General features: G+C 34.3%; 2 protein-coding genes across 2 annotated transcripts; one reads left to right on the top strand and one right to left on the bottom strand.

Moving 5' to 3' along the window:
- The first annotated feature begins 8,809 nt into the window (after nucleotides 1-8,809).
- Nucleotides 8,810-10,230, top strand: LOC127126388 (protein EARLY RESPONSIVE TO DEHYDRATION 15). Its single transcript, XM_051055309.1, has 2 exons — nucleotides 8,810-9,065; nucleotides 9,575-10,230. The coding sequence occupies exon 2, from the start codon at nucleotides 9,612-9,614 to the stop codon at nucleotides 9,957-9,959; it is 348 nt and encodes a 115-aa protein (XP_050911266.1). The 5' UTR covers nucleotides 8,810-9,065; nucleotides 9,575-9,611; the 3' UTR covers nucleotides 9,960-10,230.
- A 274-nt stretch (nucleotides 10,231-10,504) lies between these two features.
- On the bottom strand, nucleotides 10,505-17,168 carry LOC127126387 (GTP-binding protein BRASSINAZOLE INSENSITIVE PALE GREEN 2, chloroplastic). Its single transcript, XM_051055308.1, has 4 exons — nucleotides 16,944-17,168; nucleotides 15,575-16,852; nucleotides 15,005-15,168; nucleotides 10,505-11,242 (listed from the first exon to the last, which is right to left on the bottom strand). Exons 1-4 carry the CDS (start codon nucleotides 17,047-17,049, stop codon nucleotides 10,892-10,894), a joined length of 1,899 nt encoding a protein of 632 aa, XP_050911265.1. The 5' UTR covers nucleotides 17,050-17,168; the 3' UTR covers nucleotides 10,505-10,891.
- Between the last annotated feature and the right edge of the window lie 731 nt (nucleotides 17,169-17,899).

Below are 17,899 nucleotides of genomic sequence, written 5' to 3'. Positions count from 1 at the left end.
CGACTTCACCTTTTGCCAAATCTCTACTCCTTTTTAGTCCATGCACATTTGTACAAATGTGAGAACCGCATCCAGTATTTAATACCCATGATGCAGAAGTAGATAAATTTATTTCAATAACAAAAATACCTGAAGTTGGAGTCTCTACTCCATTCTTCCTATCTTCCAGGTACTTTGGGCAGTTCCTCTTCCAGTGTGCGGTCTTACCGCAATGGAAGCAGGTGCCTTCTTTTTCTATGCTTCCACTAGGCTTCAAAGCAGCAATAGTGGGTTTGGGTTTGGCAACTTCCTTGCCTTTCCCTTTATCATGTTTGAGGACAATCCTCATGTTTCGGTACCAATCCATAAAATTTGTCCCAGACAATTTTTCTTTCTCAAGGTTTGATCGCAATATGTTGTTAGAGGTGTTTGTTGTCATGGTTATCTACATAAGGATTAATGAAAATATAAGTATCATTGACATATTTAATTAGGCCTTTAATTAAACATGTTCCCACTATTTTATTCAAAACAAATGACCCTCATCATTTGATTCGGAAAATCCCGTTGGAAGATTTTCTAGTGGGTCGAGATCCATATTTCACTTCGTTCTAAGTCCGCGTAGGCGGATTACACAAAACTAGGTTATTTAGGTAGGAACTCCTTCCAATTGTATCTCATACAACTCTTCAAAAAATGGTCCTCCTAATATTTTATGCCCACGCTTTTAGTCTCTCTTGTCAAAGTTCGTTAATAGAAGTTGACGTGGCATGTCACATGGAAGTTTTTTGTGATTGGGCATACACATGGCAGTGCCAGTGTGTCAAGATGCTGATGTGGCATACCACATGACTAAAGTAAACATTATTCATGAACCCAAAAAAAATCGTAGCTAATCGATAGCTAAAATCGTAGTTAATCTGTAGCAAATATATTGCAAGAATTATGGTTATAAAAAATGCAGTATCGGAGTTTAACAGCCCTTTAACACATAAGATATGTTGTTCAAGATTTTCAATACTATAATCAACAGCATCGGAGTTTGCAGTCATATCTATAAATTTCTGAGTATCTGTAACCTAAGGAAGTCGTTCTAAGATTAAATCGAAATTGCTACAGATTAGCTACGATTTTAGCTACCGATTAGCTACGAATTTTTATGGAATCATGAACACTATTGACTTTAGTCGTGTGGTATGTCACGTCAGCATCTCATGTTGGCACTGTCATGTGTATGCTCAGTCACAAAAAAATATTTCATGTGACATACCACGTCAGCTTCTTTTAGTATGAGGGACCAAAAATATGGATGAAAAATATTATGATGACCATTCTTTAAAGAAATATTTAGAAGGACTAAAAGTGAAATTGACCATATTTAGAGGGGTCAAAAACTTATTTAACCCTAATAAATATTAGGTATTCCTTAATCCACACTAATATATCCACTTCAGCGAAAATTCTCTCAAATTGTGCACCTTTCATTTCCATTTTTCAATTTTTTAGACATTTTTACTACCCCTTTAAATATATATTTTTCCACCATATTCAATCACCATCGTCCCAAAAGCTTATACTTGTCACTAAGACTTTTCTTAAATAGAGATATCTTTAAAACGTGTAAAAATCTTTTAAGAATTATTATTCCAAATTTTATATTTCTTAATCAATATCAAATATAGAGTTCAAAACATCAAAATAACTTCTTTCTTTTTATATTTTTAAATACTATTTAAAAATTAGTAATCCAAAATATGCATTCTAATTCGGAGTTGGTTGGTTTATTCTTTTGACATATTATGTTCTTGTCAGTAAGACTTTTCTTGAATAGAGATATCTTTAAAACATGTAAAAATCTTTTAAGAATTACTATTCCAAATTTTATATTTCTTAATCAATATCAAATATAGAGTTCAAAACATCAAAATAACTTCTTTCTTTTTATATTTTTAAATACTATTTAAAAATTAGTAATCTAAAACATGCCTTCTAATTCGGAGTTGGTTGGTTTATTCTTTGACATATATGTAAGAACATAATAATATGTGGTAAACTATTTTAATTATTGATAATTCATATCGTTATATTATTTAGGAAATATGAAAGTCTATAAATTAAAAAATATATATGTTACTTAAAAAAATTCTTTATTTAATATGTTTAGATTATTTAGAGGTTTTTAAGATACTTAGTTCAATTTTGGAGGAAAATGTAAAAATATAAATACTACTAATAAAAGTTGATATTCGTATATTTGAGTGTATACATTCATGTTGGACTAGTTTTGACTTGAGTTAAAAATCAAAATCCCATCGTTGACACTTGACATGTTAGATGTTGTTTTTATTGTAAATTATAATTAAGGTTAGTGGTCTCTCTATCTTTACATGGGGTGTGCATAACATAAATTTATTATTAAAAAGAAAAGAATATAATAATAATGGAAATGCACACAACTATACTCGAAAGATTGACAACATTTAAAAATGTATGTGATTTTCAACATGATGTCTATATCTATGAAAACTCATATGTAAATAATAACAAAAACCTTCATTTTACAATAATTTATTCCTTAAACTAGTCCTCAATCATATATGTTCATATTCAAGTCACATTTGTTTTGGAAAGTGATTTTGTGGACATCGATCGTTTTGCCTCTACAAATAACATTTTATTATGATAGAAAGTTCTCACAATATTAAAATAAATCTCTCCATGTTTTAGAATATAACTCTTAAATTCACTCACTTAAATTGATACTTTGAAATTTGAATTGTTTTTCTAACTTTCCGGTGAAAGTTATTTGATTTAAATATTGAAGCAATTTAAGATAGCTAGTTCATTGAAGTATAATTTTTAATTACAAATTTATAGAATAATTTTTGCGATGCAAGTGGCTCGAGTGAAATTATCCTCCTTCGCTTCTTCTAGTTCGAACTTATTTTGTTGAAGCCTTCTAATTCTTCTTTTCCAAATCTTATTGAATCATTCATGCAAAACTAAAATTGTGCTTTTTTTTAGAGAATAGATGTTAGACCAGATATTTGGGACAACTCGTTCAATTTGTTAAATCAGATTTAACACAATACGACGTAATAATGAATCAAAGTAAAAAATAATAAATAACACGAGAATTGATAATCAATTTCAATGCAAACAACACATATGTCTTGAGAGCACTCTATGTGAGAAAGGAAAATTACACTTTTAATAGAATTAGTACAAAGTGTCTTATATGAACAAGTCTTTTACTCAATGTCCCTCTTCTTAATTCTACCCTTAGTGTATTTCTATTTAGGATTCTCTTTAAATATGAGAATCCCCTCTCACTTTCTCTCAATAACTGCCCCTAGTGATTCAACAACAATCAAAATAACAACTTGTTGAATTTACAACTCAACTGAACAAACTAATTAACATGCCTTATGATATGAATGAAGTAATAGTATGGTGTACAATTAACACAAACACAAACTCAATCTAAAACTTAAATAACACTCAAGCTTGTCATCTTCAAGGCATGGAAAGAGTCTCTCTATATATAGCAATCCATGGTTGGACTTTTCTCCTTGGATATGACAGTGATCTCGTCCATATGTGGTGGAGATTCAGATACAATTTATTTCTCCAAACCAGCTTCACAAAAGATTCGATTTGATTTGAATTCAAATTTAAAACTCTATGATTTAAATTTAATTTAATTAAATAATCGAACAAATCAGATTGCTAAAAGATAATAACAATCCTTGTTGCACAAGTAACAAAAAAAATACGCTATAGACATTTGGAAAACACGTGCAAACAACAAAGGTCTTATCTTGTAGATTGTTGGGATATATTTTCCCGCATGTGTATTTCTTCATAAAAGTAGTTGGGGTCAAATGTGTCACACCGTCTAGAACATCATGTCCAACATGTGTCCATACCATGTTGTTTTGTATAATATAGTCAATCCAAAAAGGAACAACATATTCCTACTTGGTAGTTGATGATGGCTATGGAAAAATAGGGATGAACACAAGCAAGATAGACTTGCAACCACTCCATAATACTCTTTTGTCCCTTTTCGCGGTGAGGAGGGCGGGGAAGAAGAGAGGAAAGAAGATAATGAATGGATAAATGTTCTAAATTATGGAGGGAACTGCTCTCAATTAAATGTTTGTATGTTAATTGGTGTGACTGCAAGAGGTTTTGTATGTTAATTGTGTGAAATTAGTGGATGATCCTCCTAATCCTAGAGGTTAGGATATTAATAGCGAAGACTATGGGTCAGGTCAAGAAAAGAAAATAACTTTCCTTTAAATTTTCGAAGAGATCGTGGGAGTATGGGGAAGAGGGGTTCCCTCCTTGATTGGGGGAGTGATTTCCTTCTTAATTAAGGGAGTATTTTCCTCTACTTCTTAACCAAAATTAGCCTTTTAGAGATACTTCATCGGCCAAGTACTGAGATAGTTGGCTTGTGATGGACATGGGCTTTGGTTGGGTGGCCCAAGCTTCAGTTAGGCAACATGTGGCCCACATTATCGTGCCCCCTTGTTCTATCTTTTGGCCCTTTCGTAACACCTTTGACCTTATTGAATTATGGGGCACTCCCTTTAAGGCTCAATTGGGATTTAGTTGAGTTGGATACTCCTTATCGAAAGATGGATACTCCATAAATATGGAGAGGAAAGGAATGAATGAAGTATCCATATCCAATTACCTTTTCAATCTTTCGAAGGGGGAACAAGAGTGACTTTGACTATAAGTTCGAGTTCTCAATCCTTGGTCATAGATTCGCTAAAATGCATGTTTTGTTACTTCTCTTATTCCTTATTCTGGATTTTAGTCACTTATTATGAGTTATGTTCTTAGCTCAACTTTTGAATCATAGTCACCACCTTTTTTGAGTCATTTTCTTGGTTTAACTTATGAGCAGACTATTCTTTATCTTGAGCCTATTTATGTTATGGTTCCTCAATTGTCTTTTATTTTGAAAGTAATTTATACATTTGGCATGTGTTCTTATGTATTAGAGGAAAATGAAACTCAATTAGATCCACACAAAAAAACTTCAATCGCTTGAACCTGAGATAAGTACTTAATATTATTCCTCCGTAAGTCTCATATTTCTTATACTTGTAATACTAATTTGAACGATTTATCCATTGCTTTATAAAATAAAATATAGTATGCCTCAAAATATAGATAAGATGTTTTTTTCGATTTGTCTCATTAAAACATATTTTTCTACGATATCAAAGCTTTTTGTAATTTTTGACTCTTGAGAATTCCATCACATGTTCAAGAGGAATTAAAAGATGCAAAAAAATGGGTCCAAGCCATGAATTAGAAAATGAAGAAAATGGGACTTAGGATATTGTTGAAAGGCAATAACCCGCTTGGATTCATGTTGATCAATGCAATAAAGCACAATTCAGATGACACTCTTGATTGTAAAAGGTCATACTAATGGCAAAAAGGATATACTCAAACATATTACATTGACTATGAAGAGTCTTTTATCTAATGGAAAATATGAGTATGGTTCAAATATTATCATCTCTCATGGCTTACTATGGTTGATAACCGCATCATCTTAATGTTAAAAATGTAATCTTACATGGAAAATAGGAGAGAGGTGTGCATATGAATTGATTCTATATGGCGTAAGTCTCATAGACAACAAGATGTGTCGATTGAGGAAGATTTTACAAAAGCAGCCTCATTGGGAATGGTTTGGAATATTCACAAAAGAAATTAAGTTCTTATGATATAAGAAAATTCATTGATATCACACTTTATTCACCAAACATTCACAAATAGGAAATTTAAATTGCTTCTTATTTATGTTTATGATATTATTATTACATGAGTTGATTTTAGTGAGAGATAAATTATTAGTAATAAGTTATGAGCAAAGTTTTAGATGAAGGGCATTAAGAAACTTCCAAGAAAGGAAAGTTTGATCCTCAAGTTCACAAATGTGTTTTTATAGGAAAAGTTATCAATAATGTTTAAGATGAAAGACTTTGAGAAACTTTCAAGAAATGAAAGTTTGATCCTCAAGCCCACAAATGTTTTTTATATGAGAAGTTATCAACAACGTTTGAGATGAAAGACCTTGAGCAACTTCCAAGAAATGAATTTTTGATCCTCAAGTTCACAAATGTGTTTTCATTAGATTTAAACCTGAAGTTAAATGCTTCTTGGCTAGTCTGCAATATGAACACTACATATATCCTAGTGTATAGACATGTAAAATTTTATGAACTCGTTTTTTTATCATTAATTACTTGAGATCTACTTGCGTACCTTTGACTTACTTGGAACAATCAACCATATTTGCCTTAAACTTTAACCTTTGACCCTAAACTTATCCAGAAAACAAAACATTACTCCCATTTTAAATACTGACTATGTTCATACTAATTATCTTTTATCAATTATTAACCCTTTATCAAACTTTGGATCTTATAACCACAAATAACATGACTTCAACTCCTTCATAAAACACTAACTCTAATCTCTCCATTAGTATTTTATCAGACATGCATTCTTAATACCATTATTTTTGTCTCAGTAATGTTCCTTCATCGAATCACATCCTTAAAAGATCCCTTAGGACTACTCGTCCTCCATCTCATCATAATGGTTATCATTTCCTTTCCACCCTTACTTCTTCAAATTCATTTATCTCATTAGAGGATACGTTTGGTTTAATAATATATCATCTAATCATATATCTCACACATTATTTGTCTCTTCCATTACATAACCACATCATATTTTTAGATCAACAAACATAAAGCATTGATTACTTAGACACATTTTCACTGGTGGCTAAAATGACAACTATCAGGTTACTTTTATAGCCTTTTTCGTTATTCACAATTGGCATGTCAAAATTTAGACATCAATAATGTCTTCTTATATGGAGACTTCAAATAAGATATGTATATGCAAATTCTTCAAAAGGTCCATATTGAAATAAATAACAAGGTTTGAAATTAGTCAAGTCTCTTTATGGTCTTAAACAAAGCAGTGAGAAGTGGTATGAAAATTTATTTAATTTATTTGTTTCTCTTGGATTCAAGCAAGTTAATGCATATCTTACTATTTTTATTAAATTCCATAATGATCATTTTAGTACCTTCTTAATATATGTTGATGACATGACACTAACCGGTAGTTTCATCTTTGTTATTACTTCCATCAAGTTCATTTTACATCAATATTTGGTCATTAAATATTTTGGCACTAACCGGTAGTTTCATCTTTGTGATTACTTCCATCAAGTCCATTTTACATCAACATTTGGCCATTAAATATTTTGGTGTTCTAAAGTACTTCCTTAAACTAGAATTTGCACATTCACTTAAAGGAGTTGCATTGTTCAAATACAATATTGTTTGGATATACGCACTCGTGTGTGTATGCCTCATTAGTTGGAAGCCTTCAGACGCACATTTTGACCCCTATATTTGACTTTCGCAAGGTGGTAATGATGATTATTTTGATGTTACTCAATATAGATGTTTGATATGTCACTTGATTCATCTCACAACCATTATGTTATACATCTCATCCGAACATTAATTTAGTCAATTCTTATCCAAACCACTTGTCAATTATCATAGGGTTATCGTTTGAGTTCTTTGTTATCTAAAAGACACTCTTTGAAAGGCTAATAAATACTTAGTTTTTCTAATGCACATTTGCGGAAATGGACTGACACAAGTCGTTTACTTTCTAGTTTTAGCTTTTATTTGATAAATTATCTACTCATTTTAAAGTGCAAAAAACAAGTAATGGCACATTCATTTTCATATGCAGAATATAGAGTCATTACTTCAAGTACATGTGAAGTACAATAGTTATGTTACTTGTTAAAGGACTTTTACATTTCCTTCTACAAGTAATATGTAATTTATTGTGATAATCAAAATGTATTATACATGGTTGGTAATCTCGTTATTCATGAGTGGATAAAATATTTAAAGATTGATTGTCATTTCAATTCGTAAAAAAAAAGATTAACTAATTTGATGAAGCTCCTTCCTATTCCTTCACATGACCAAACTCCGGACATTTTCACCAAAAAATTGCACACCTTACCTCCTTTTATCATTTAATTTCCAAGCTTAAAATGATAGACACCTATAATATTACAGCCTGTGAGGGTTTAATATACAATATTGAAAAGAATAGAAAATAAGTTTGCTAGCTCACTTGAGTTAGTTATATCACCCGCATTTCTAGGATTTCAGTTACAAATCATTCTTTCACATTCAATGAGATTAGTGTTACTCATTCATACATTTCTCCTTCAGTGTTACTAAATATCTATATCTCTTCCGTACATTTTATTCATCCTCTTTTCATACCAAACTAGTTCACTCACACCACAACCCATGTTCAATAATAATGCATGCAAAACATAGAACATGCATCACATTGTGTGGGATCCAAAACAGACATGCATGCATGTGTGTTTTAATTGACACAACTAATTCTCTTTTTTTTAACCAATATTCTAAACCTTGGCTTATTCAATTATTATTTTTTTAAAATTTTAAAAAAAAATCATAATTAACTTTAAAAAATTAATAAGTCATAATTCAAGTACTAAAATAAGGTTAATAACAATGATTCTAGTCTTTCACTAATTTATGGATGGCACAATGATTAATCACTCCCACCTCGTGTTTAATTTAGCTAATGCTTATAAAGCATTCAATGATAAACCAGTTTAGTAAATAACATGCTAAAATTTTGGAAACTACCTTTAATTAACTTGGAAGCAATTAATAACCATAGAACAAGAAATGCAAACGAGAAAATTATGAATATTAAAGATTTGAAAATGGTCAACAAATAAATAAGAAAACGCGCACAATTGATTTTGACTTTAGAGAGAAGCCACCACCACGTTGCGTCCGAGCCAAGACGCACACACTGGACGGTGCTTTCACCTAACCTAACGGTGGGTCCCATTTCATTCCCGAACCGAATTAGGTTCGGAGTTTTCTTTCCCCTTTCTATAAATTCACGCTCGCAATTTCCTTCAACGCGTAACTCTCTCGGTAACGAAAATTTCTCAGGTGAGTCATTCCTTTTTCTTCGGTCTTTCGTAAATTCGTTTTGTTTCTGTTCTTGTAATTGCGTCAAAATTGAATTTGTGATTTGGTGAATTAATTGCTTAATTCGCTTAATCGATTATTTGAATTCAACTTTTCATGTTTGAATTTTAAGATTTGCGATTTTTGTTTGTGAATATTAAATTGCTTAGGAATTTAACCGATTTTTACTCTAACAAGTCAAAAGAGAGATGAATTTGGATTTTTATCTCAGATCTAGCTTTTTTGTGATCTAATTTTATTCACAATTTTCGTTTATAATCGGTGAATCGTCAAGATTCATTTCTTGTCTATAATTTCATATATTTATGAAATTAATCGAAAATGAATCATGATGATACCTCTTGATATTAATTTTATGTAGCAATTTGTTCATACTCGATGCTTATGATTGAAATTTGGCGTTGTTTAGTGTTTGGTTGAATCGTTAGGGTTCTTAATTTTTTATTAACATTGTTGATTTTGTGGTGTAGAGAAAGGAACGAGTGATAAGAGTGAAGGTGATCAAAGATGGCATTAGTTTCTGGAGGAAGATCAACCCTAAACCCGAATGCGCCTCTTTACATTCCGGCTGCTTTTCGTCAAGTGGAGGATTTTTCTCCGGAATGGTGGCAGCTGGTGACGACACTGACATGGTACCATGACTACTGGCTTAACCAGCAGCATGATGATGAAGGCTTCTACGACGATGAATTTGATGGCAATGATGTGGTTGATTTGCTTCCTGATGCATTTGATCTTGACGTGAATGATGATGATGATCTTTCTATTGAAGCTCAGCTTGAAGAGTTTATCAAGTCTTCTGAAGCTCAAGATGAAGCGTTTGCAGAGTCCGGATTGAAGAAATTTACTGGATGAGGCGAAGATGGAACTTCCAACATATCTTCTACCAAAGAGGCTGATTGCAATGCTTTCGGTCATTTAGATAAATGTACCATGTCAGTTTTAACTTTCTTTAACTTTTGTATAGGCAAGGTTTCGATGTTCCTTCTTAGTTACCCAAATCTATGGTAAATAGAGAGAAAAAATGTAAAAAAATATTTCTAGTATTGTTGCAACTGCTGCTATAAGTAATATGACAAAATGAGAAGAAAAAAAATCAAAAGAGAAGTCGGGATTTGTTCATTCATATATGTTTTTTTACCTATCTTCAAAATGGAGGCATTCTTTGTTTCAAATTTCGTTTGACTGCACGATACCAGCTATGCCTAGAAAAACTAAGCGGAACAGATGCCGATCTAGTAACGAAGAGAAAATAAAAACTAAGCGGAACAGATGAATCTTGAACTTAGAAATACATATACATTTTTATGGTTTTTAAAAATGAAAACTTGAACAGAGTACAAAAGTTTAAAGATCATGAGTAATATAAGTGAAAGCTTTTCTAAGTGAGAGACTGCAGGTGCAAAATGGGACCTCAAAAAAAATTCATAAAAAGCCTAAGATTAAAACGAACTAGAGTGAGTAAAATACACTGCATCCTAAAGTCTAGGCGTTACTTTACCACTATAACTGTACATGAAAGACAAAACTAGTCTTACAACTCATCTTAAAACTACATACAATCACAGACTGTGACATCGAAACAGCAATGACTGTATTCATTCTCTATTCTCTTTGAATACGTTGGTGGGGTCAATCACATTCATACCAACTTGGTGGAAAAAAATGGACACAAAACCCTCCAATTGCAGACAATTTATTGCCTCTACAACAAGTCACAGTTCAGTTACAGCTTCTACCATCCTTCTCAATGAAAGCTATAGGAAAACAACCAATTCAATTCATTTTCATGCAAATATCTCTGTCCTTGCCTCATCTTCGTCTTCAAGTTTTTTCCTTCTTTGAGCTTCAAGTTTAGTTTGGTTGCCAATAGCTTCGGATAGAGCTTTTGGTAACCAAAAACCTGGTTTTTCAGGGGACAGGGCCCGGTCAAGTACCAATGGTTCTCTTAAAGTTATTTCAATTCCATCGTAGGTCCATAACTTCATGGTTGCTTCACCTTGGATACCTACAGAGAACCAACCTAAGCCGGATATTGCTATGTCAATGCAGTTCACATCCCAACTGGATCCAGATACTTTTATTTCTCTTTCTTTCCATGTACCTAGTTCAGCTCCGCGCTCATTACCAATGGGAGGCTGAAATAAGAACAATATGAAAAAATAAATAAATTAAAGAAAACACAGATAGCATTAGAGTAGAAAACTTGGATCTAAAGTAAATAGATGAATAAATGCACAGAAGACACAAATGATTGATCAAAGTGATTGCTGTCATCTTTTATTATGAAATGCTTATAGTGATTGCAGTCTGAATTGCACAAACTTGCTAAGCAATACATATATATGCCTTAAAACCAAGTCAGCCTACACTCTCCATCAACGAACCACAGATACGTCAAAATCTCGGCTGTCGTATTCAATATGCACCGATACGCCACGGATACGGCTCCGTTTATTTTTTTAAGGACATGAATATCAGAAATTTTTCTCTTTAATGACCGTTCACTCACCTTTAATTACATATTCTCTTTAATAACCTTTTAAAACTGAAAAAGCACCTTTAATTACATATTCTCTTTAATAACCTATTAAAAACTGAAAAAGCACTTGTACTTACCTATACGATTATATATACCTATAAGCTCCTGCACTTCTAAACTAATCTGATGGTAATTAGATTGATCAGATGGACTTGTTTCCTTTCTGGTGGTAAGGAAATGTGTTCCTTGAACACATCTGGAAATAACTCCAGAATATCATTAACCCTTCCTTGTTGCTCCACCATTCCTTCTTTATCTTTTTCATGTTGAGGCCACCACCAATTCTCCCCTACTACCTCGTGTCTTTAGGAAACTCTGTTTCATTGGCAGTCCTCCTTGACCCAGCAACTGCACCCTTCAAACACAACTCGATGACCATCACCTAATTTGATGTTTTTATCTGTCATAGGAGTTATCTCGAGTTCAAGAGCAGTGGTGAGCTTTGGAGAAATGAAACTATGACTGGCACCGCTGTCAATCAAAACCATCACACTCAAATTGGCCAATCTCCCTTCAGTTTTCATCGTATGATGCTCTCCCGCACTCCCCAGAACCCCAATCAATTTGCATTCAGCCTCCACATCTTCTTCCTCCTCAGATTCTTCTGCTTCCATTGTTACAATCACCCCGTCTTCGTTCAACATTTCTCCTTCACCCAGAATCAACACACGCATAGAACGCTCAGGGCACTTGTGAAGCGTTGGGTGATACTTCCCTCCACATTTGAAACATTATTTCCTTAGCTCTTCTCTCCTACATCTCCTCATTGTGGAGATTGCGAAACCCCCTTCCACTTCTCTGATAACCCAGGACGACGGTCGTTGTTCCCTTTCGTTCCCGTTGAACTCGGGGATGGCATGGGAATTGAATTGGAACCCGCAGAACCCATTTTACAAGTCAGGATAGTCCAACCCGGATTAGTGGATCTATTGGCATCTTTCTGAGCCGGATTAAACCCGCTTCAGTTTTTGGATACAGGCCCACTCCAGTCACTACGGCCCACAACCTTCTTTCCATGGTGTCATTTGCCATCATCGTCTTCTTCCTTCAACTCCTTTTCTATGTCCTTCGATATTTGCATCATCTGTATCCGATTTTGCAGATTCAGTCCTCACCCTCCTTCGAATCTGTTGCTTCAGTCCACTCATAAAGTACCCCAAGTACTGATCCTCAGGAAGGCAACCTACTTGCGACAATAAGAGTTCTAAAGCTTCGACGTTCCCTGTTTGCCTCAACGTAGACAACTCCTCAAAAGTACTCTCCAGTCTCTGTCCTCCATATCCAGCAATCAGAGACTTCTTCAACTTCTCCCAAGACAGATTATCTTTCGTTTCAAGCAACAGATTGAACCAATGTATAGCGGAACCCTCCATGCTTAAACGAGATAGCTTCACACGCATCTCATCAGATGTATTTTGAACGTCAAAATAAATCTCAGCATGCGTGATCCATGTGACAGGGTCGTCTCCCTCAAACACCGGAAGCTTCACCTTCTTACCGGAAAGACGCGATTCACCGTTCGCATGATCCCCCACTGATCTCTCGCTTTCCATCGTCGTCTCCAATGTTTTCCGACCGATTTGTTTGCTGAGCTCAGTTAGAACCAAGCTCTATTGCTGCATCTGTTGAGCAAACGCCTTCATTGTCGACTTCATGTCACCCATTTGCACCTCCAAAGCGCCAACTTTGTCTCCCATCTTAGGTTTCCTTGGCATCTACAGTCATTGATGCTGGTGGGGTTTATATCCGGCAGGTCGGACCAATTGATGGGTTATAGAATGAAATAGCAAGTAATAGTGAAATAGAGATATGAAAACTGTAATTGTATTGAACTGGGAAACAGTTACAGATGACAAGAAAATGAAGAATGTAATCAAATAACAAATTGATAGTGAAAACTATCAATCCCAAAGGCACACAAGCCTCCCACTATCACCAAGATGGTGACCCCACTCCTAACAGAATTCTCAGCTCCTTATTCTTTCTCCTTTCTCGATATTATATACCCTCTCCGTCTCACAATAAGTGACCCATTTGGAATAAAAGAGTGTCTCGAAATAAATTACTCATTTCAATTTTTAATACCATTTTTTCAATTTTACCCTCTAATTAATATTAGTTTCATCATTCCCGATACATGATAAGGGTACTTTAGTAAAAATATCATTATCTCTTTCATTTATTCATTTTTCTTAATTTGTATGAAATGATCAACTGAATCACTCATTATAGAACAGAGTAGTTACTATCCCATGCACTTCATGCCCCATATAGCCACGTTCATCATTCTTTTACTCCCTTATCCCCCTTCCTTGTATATACTCTCCACACCTTAGGCTTGGTTCCAAAGTCAAAGCCCACTTCCTCACCTAAGTCTCTATCATAATCCCAATCATAATTTACATTGGGGATTCCGGGGGAGTGCCGGAAGTGTCAATGGGCTAAACGTCCATGATTCCAAGAGACTTTGGCACCACATATCCACCCAAAACCTTAAGGCTGTGAGGATATGGGTCACCTCTCTTATAAACCCAACATTTCCTCCATTCCTAGTCGACGTGGAACTTTAGCACTTTCACACTTGAAACCCAACAAGATATAATAAACTAAATCCAAAAACTGAAGAATACAGCACAAGGGACATGAAGCATTTTGAAAACTTTCTAAACCCTAACAAAGTATGTAGATTTTTTGAATAAAAAATTAACATCAATAACCAATATACACAATGTGTGAATGGAAACAAAAATCAACAACAAAGATGCAAATAAGCTGCTATTCTTAGAGTGCTCGCAAAGCAAAGATCTTATCAGCATATCTCCGTGGCCACATTGCCTAGAAACAATTCTACATGGTGCGCAAAACTCAAATATATAGAAGTATGTTGCCCCTACTCTCAACCCGTCTTGCGAAAATAAAAAAACATACTCGTTGGATTATTCAAATATGATTATGTGCCGAAGTATATCGTTCAGAGACACTGCAAAATCTTTCATTACATCACACATTGAGTGAGATATGCAGTATCATAAAGGGATCGGGAAAAATATTAAACGAAATGAGTAAATATTTAATAATCTTTATATTTGTTTAGGGAACATATGTTTCTCTAGAAACTTAATTGAATATATGGCCCATCATAATTACCTAATGTAGATTATAATTAATACTATAGTTCTTCTAAATGGAATTCAGTACGAGCATATCAATCAAATGGATTGATAGAAGATGGTCAAGATATGGAAAAATGCAGTATTAGACATTCTCGGTAAAACAAAGTATAACTGCATAACATTGTTGATAATTTGATATTGATGGAAGAGCGTTACGTTTTACATGAGAATTGGAGAAGGCTTACCTGCAGCCTGATGCCAACGTGATTATTCCAAATCTCATTAGCATTTTCAGTTTTGCCCATGTGTAAAGAAACGTTTGGTGATGCCCAAACTGTGACATATAGTGTTTTGACAGTGGCTTCAATGAGGTCAAGTCTTGCCAACCCACCAACATGTATAGCTTGTCCTGCCTGCAAATTAAAAGCAGCATATATGATTCAAATAGCATCTTCTTTTTTAAATATATATCAGTGTTGTCAATCATGGAAAAATATTGGTATCTTCAAATTCCGCTAACTACAATGCTGTAGCACCACTATTTGACAAACAATAGCAGCAGCCGATATTTGATAACACTGATTGACATACTAAGACACATAAAAACCTAACAATCTCATATCTTTTCAATTTAATACAAATATCCATGGTTCCTAATCTCCAAAAACCATAATTGCTCGAATTGTTAAAAAGTAAACGAAAATAAAACATTTAAATAAGAACTATTCTCGTTTCTGTTAGCTATTAACTGATGCACATAAAGAAACATATAAATGTATAATCTATGCAAGAGAATGACAGTAGCAAAAAATAACTTGCCTTAATTCTATAGGACCGTGGTCGAAGTTCCTTCCGTATCTCAAGCATCTTTTGTTCCTCCCGATTCAATCTCATTGACAATAAATACGGATGCAATAGCCCCGGAGTATCAAACATCTTAGCCTTGGCCGACAAAATCCCTCCAATCCTCAAAATCCCAAGTGTTGTCCCAGGAACCGGAGCTTCCGTGAGCTTTGTAACTTTAGCTCCTTCTTTCTTCGCAAGCGCGTTGATTAGAGTAGACTTCCCAGCATTTTGAGCCCCAATCACCCAAACATTCCCGCGAGGACCAGCCAAAGTCTTTACAAAAGACAACACATTCCTCACACCTAAATCCTTCCGAGAACTGACCAAATAAACCGCGCTTAACTTAGGCGCTCCTCCCGCACTTGCACGATGTCGAACCCATCTATCCAACCTCGTAGGAGAAACCTGAGACGGAAGGAGATCAACCTTTGTAGCCACAAGAACAAGCTTCGGAAGTTTCTTACCCTTCTTCGAATTCTCCTTCATTCCCTCCAACGCCTTAAACAACGACTTCACAGCTGTTCTCGGGAACGAACCGTCAAAATCAACACAATCCACAACCATGACAACAACAGTAGCACTACCACTACCAGAAGGATTCATTAACCTAGTAGAAATCAACCTATCAAAATCAAAATCAGGTATCAAATTCTCAGCTGTGTCATTCTTCACCCGCCCATAGTTTCTCAAGGAATGACACCTAGCACAAACAGTAACCTCTTCTTTCAATTTCTCAGCTTCCCTCGCCATTCTCTTCTTCTCAGCCTTCGAAACCTTCTTCTTCTTCGCCCTCTCCAAAATCTCTTGGGTAACATTACCATACCCAACCCCTGCAAGTGTAAACCCATTCAAATCAACCTTATCATCCTTTTTTTCACCAAGTAACATAGCTTCTAACTCATCAGAATCCAAATCAAACTCATCAATTGACCCTTTAGCTTCTTCAACATCATCATTTTCTTCATCTTCATCTTCTTCATCATCCTCATCAACCCCATAATCCTCTTCTGTAAAAACTTCATCTTTAACCTCTCTTTGTTGGTAATAACCAGGAAGATTTTGATCTTTATCTTGCATAAAAATTCCACAACCAGGACAAATGGGTCCAAGAGCTTCATCTTCATCTCTCCCTTCACTCAGAAGCGGGTTTCTACTGTCTCTTCTATGAGTGGTTTTTCTAATAGCATGATTACCGGTCACCGCAAAAGTAATAAAGGAGGAACCTTTGTGAAAGGATTTAGTAGTATCTATAATGGAATCATGTAAAAACATAAAAGGGTGTAAGAAAAAAAGAAGAAAAATAGAAAAAGATTGAGGAGGATTAGGGAAAGTAGTTACCTGAGAAATGGCGGAGAGCATGATAATGGGGAGTGTTGTTGAAGATGGGTAGTTTGGAAGTGAGGTTAGTGGAAGGAAGTAGAATTGTAGACAACAAAATAGCCATGGCTTCGAAGTGTTGGGAGAATGAATGAGATAAAGTGGTTCAGGAATAAGGACAGTGGCACCAACACAATGCTAAGGAGCGGTAGTTTAAGGTGAACCGCTTTATTAGACCATGATTCATAGTAATTGAGCGGAAGTTTTTAGTAAAAAAAAAGGAAAATACAATTATTTTATATTGTCAGCGATGTCTATTACACTCATAAAAAAAATCTTCAAATGTTAGAAATTATTTAGTTTAACTCGAAATAAAAAATAAAGAATAGAGTTATCCATTACACCTATATTTTTTTTCAAACTTCATAAAATTTTGAATTTTTTTTCAAACTTCATAAAATTTTGAATTTTTTTTTTATTCCGTCTGAATAATATAATTTTTACATATGAATAATTTATTTGTCTCACTTATTTAAATGGAGATAATCAGTTTATGAGCGAGAGATACAGAAAAAATCAGATTTTTTTTAAAATAACCACTTTTTTCAATTTAAATTCTAAAGTAACCTATTTTTTAAATTAATTACAGAAATAACTATCTTTCATTACTTATGTGTCGGTTGAACTACCGCATCTATTATCCAATCAAATGAGGCGCCCTTGCCATTGGCGCATGCATCGTGTCATGCATGTGAAGGCGCCACATGCATTGGCGCATACATGTAGGCATATGGCGTGCGTCACATGCATTAGCGCATGCATGTGTAATACCATAATTTTCACCCCAAATATCTCTTATCATTTGTATCATTTGCATAACATCAAGGTCATCAAATATTTTTGGGTATACCCTTATGCTTTGCTAACCCCACAAAAATACAAAAAATGTATGTCTTGTTTTGCTTTGTTTGCAAGAT

Source organism: Lathyrus oleraceus, chromosome 3, assembly GCF_024323335.1.
Source record: "Lathyrus oleraceus cultivar Zhongwan6 chromosome 3, CAAS_Psat_ZW6_1.0, whole genome shotgun sequence".
NCBI lineage: Eukaryota > Viridiplantae > Streptophyta > Magnoliopsida > Fabales > Fabaceae > Lathyrus > Lathyrus oleraceus.
Note: the sequence above shows the minus strand (reverse complement) of the source record. Positions and strands in the feature narration are given on the sequence as shown.